The sequence below is a fragment of the Contarinia nasturtii genome, unplaced genomic scaffold (genome assembly GCF_009176525.2).
Source record: "Contarinia nasturtii isolate CC-2019 unplaced genomic scaffold, AAFC_CNas_1.1 Cnas_scaffold_6402, whole genome shotgun sequence".
NCBI lineage: Eukaryota > Metazoa > Arthropoda > Insecta > Diptera > Cecidomyiidae > Contarinia > Contarinia nasturtii.
The window spans coordinates 1-2,784 of record NW_022203660.1 but is presented as its reverse complement, the minus strand read 5'-3'; the positions used below and the strand labels follow the sequence as shown (position 1 = coordinate 2,784).

Genomic DNA, 2,784 nt, shown 5'->3' with positions numbered 1-2,784 from the left:
GTCATTTCGGCTGATTCGCTCAATACCCAACAGGTCACTCCAGATTGAGGCCAGTTTTTCTTCCATTTTGCCTTGCGGTTCTTCATATAGTTGACGAGCAAATGCTTCATTGTCCGGTGCTGGAAGTGCACGTCGGTCTAATTTGCCGTTTGGTGTGAGTGGTAATGATGATAGACACACATATGCTGCTGGCACCATATAATCAGGCAGCAAAGATGTCAGATATGTACGTAGATTGTTAGCAATTGATGCATCTGGATCAGCCACTACATAGGCCACCAGACGGGTATCACTATTAATCTCGTCCTTCCATGGTTGTACAACTGCTTCGCGCACCGAAGGATGTTCCATTAAACGGGCCACAATTTCACCGGGCTCAATTCGGAAGCCATGGATTTTAACCTGTTGATCATAACGTCCCAGATATACTAAATTTCCATCAGGTAGATATCGTGCTAGATCACCGGTACGATACATGCGTGCGGTTGCATTTTCACTAAATGGATCGGGCAAAAAGCTTTTGGTGGTATGTTTGGGTCGGTTGAAGTAACCGCGAGCCACACCAGCGCCACCAATATACAGTTCTCCTTCCGTCCCCAATGGCACTGGTTCACCTTGTTCATCTAGAAGGTATAGTCGTATGTTTGATAGTGGACGACCAATGGGTATCGAATGATTGACGAAATCAACAGGACACGACCAGGTGTTCGCACAAATGGTTGTCTCGGTTGGGCCGTAAGCATTGATAACCGTAGTGTGTGCAACAACAGTTTGTAGCAAAGGCAATGGGGGCACTTCGCCACTCAAAATCAAAGTATGCAACCCAATTAAACGGTTAACGTCTTGTGTATTTTTAAACAAAGCCGGCGGTAAAGTTGCATGTGTAATCTTATCAGCATTAATGAAAGAAATTAAAGCAGAAACCGTTAGGCGAACATCTTCGTTCGGTATGCAAAGACAGGCTCTACTTGTTAAAGCCATTAGATTTTCCCACAAGCTGGCATCAAAGGAGCACGAAGCAAATTGCAGGATACGGCAGTTAGAAGTTACCTCAAAGAGTGACGTAATATTATGTGCTAGATTGAATAAAGATTGATGCTCAACCATCACCCCTTTTGGTGTTCCAGTTGAACCAGAAGTGTATATCACATATGCCAAATGGGCAGAAGTGAGTCCCAGTTTGGTGGGATCGAGATTATCGAGCGCAAGGCAACTACACAAAGTCTGATCTAAATCCACTATTGGAATGTGATGGGTGCCAAGTGCTTTCTGACCATTGAAATCTGCCAAAAGAAACAACGGGTCTGCATCCTGTAGAATATTTGTTAGACGTTGACTGGAATAGGCCGGATCAAGAGGTAAATAGGCGCCACCGGATTTTAAAATACCCAGAAGAGCAACGATCATTTTTGAACTTCGTTTAACGCAAACTGCGATGCGATCATCTGCCTTAACTCCTTTTGCAATCAGGTAGTGTGCTAGTTGATTTGACTGTGTATTGAGTTCTTCGTAGCTCAAAGTTTTTCCATCACACTCCACGGCAATTGCTCGCCCATCGCGTTTTACTTGTGCCTCAAATAACTGATGAAGACAACAAACATGTGGATAATTGACTGTTGTATCGTTCCAGGTATACAATAGCATCTCTCGTTCTTCGCGCGGCATCACTGTCAATGTGCACACCGATTTCTCTGGTGTGTTTGTTAATGCATCAGCAAATGAGAAGAGGGCCTGTTGCATGTAACCACAAATCCTTGCTGCTGACAGCGGCGAAAACACTTGGACTGTTAGGCCCAGCGCATCGTTGTTGTCATTAACTGACAAGGTTATCGGATAATTTGTTCGCTCCTCAGCGCCCAGATAAGTGACTCCATGCATCGACGTAGTGATCTCCATGCTCGGCTGATTATGACGAAAATTCAAAAGCGCATTGAAAAGTGGCAGAGTTGATGGCACACCGCTACAACGTTGCGCCAACGCAAGTGATGCATGCTCATGTTCTAGCAATGCACTCAAACGTGAGTGAGTATGACGCGCGGCGCTCTTTGTAGATCTCTCATCGATATCTAGTCGAACTGGTAGCGTGTTTATCAATAGCCCCATTGTACTGTCATTCTCTCCGGAATGTAAACGACCGAATAGTACGGTGCCGAAGACAACTGTCTTGTGTCCACTGGCTTTAGCAAGTACTTGCGCCCAAGCCAAATGACAAAGGCTGGCCAAGCTAACATGTAAATGACGTGCATGTGCCCGTAACTGATTATTAAGCTCCTGTGGTAACTTCAGATGGGCTTCATCGATCTCAGTTCTGTCGCCATGAACTTCGCTCAGACCAAACGGAAGGGTTGGTGTATCAACGTCAGCAAGAATTTCTTCGAAAAACTTAGTGTGTTCTGCTTGGCTAGCTCCAAGACGAGCTTGAGCCACTACATGGCGGAATGGTCTGGGTGTAGACAATTGTTCACTCTGTTCACCGATAATGGCTTGCACTTCTACATTCAGTCTTTCTAGTGTTGTGTGGTCACTGATTAAATGGTGCATGAGAATCACTGCCACCCAATTCTCTTCATACGTTTGAGCAGCAAACATACGCAGCAAAGGTGCTTGGGTCAGGTCTAGTTTGTAGTGACGTGGATTGAAGCGGTTCTTTAATTGTTCCAGAGCCGACTCTTTGGTTTCATCTAGTGTGACTTCGGTGAGTATCGAAGGAACTCGACGCAAAACAATCTGTGCCGGTTCACTGAGTCCTTTCCAGATGAAGACGGTGCGTAGAATATCGTGTCG

The 2,784-nt window shown here is 45.4% G+C and overlaps 1 protein-coding gene across 1 annotated transcript; it reads right to left on the bottom strand.

The window, feature by feature from the left end:
• Positions 1-26: 26 nt before the first annotated feature.
• Positions 27-2,727, bottom strand: LOC116351838 (linear gramicidin synthase subunit D-like; the record flags this gene model as incomplete). The annotated part of the gene is made up of 1 exon (XM_031783987.1): positions 27-2,727. A coding segment is annotated over one exon (2,701 nt), but the record flags the coding sequence as incomplete, so codon positions are not given.
• Between the last annotated feature and the right edge of the window lie 57 nt (positions 2,728-2,784).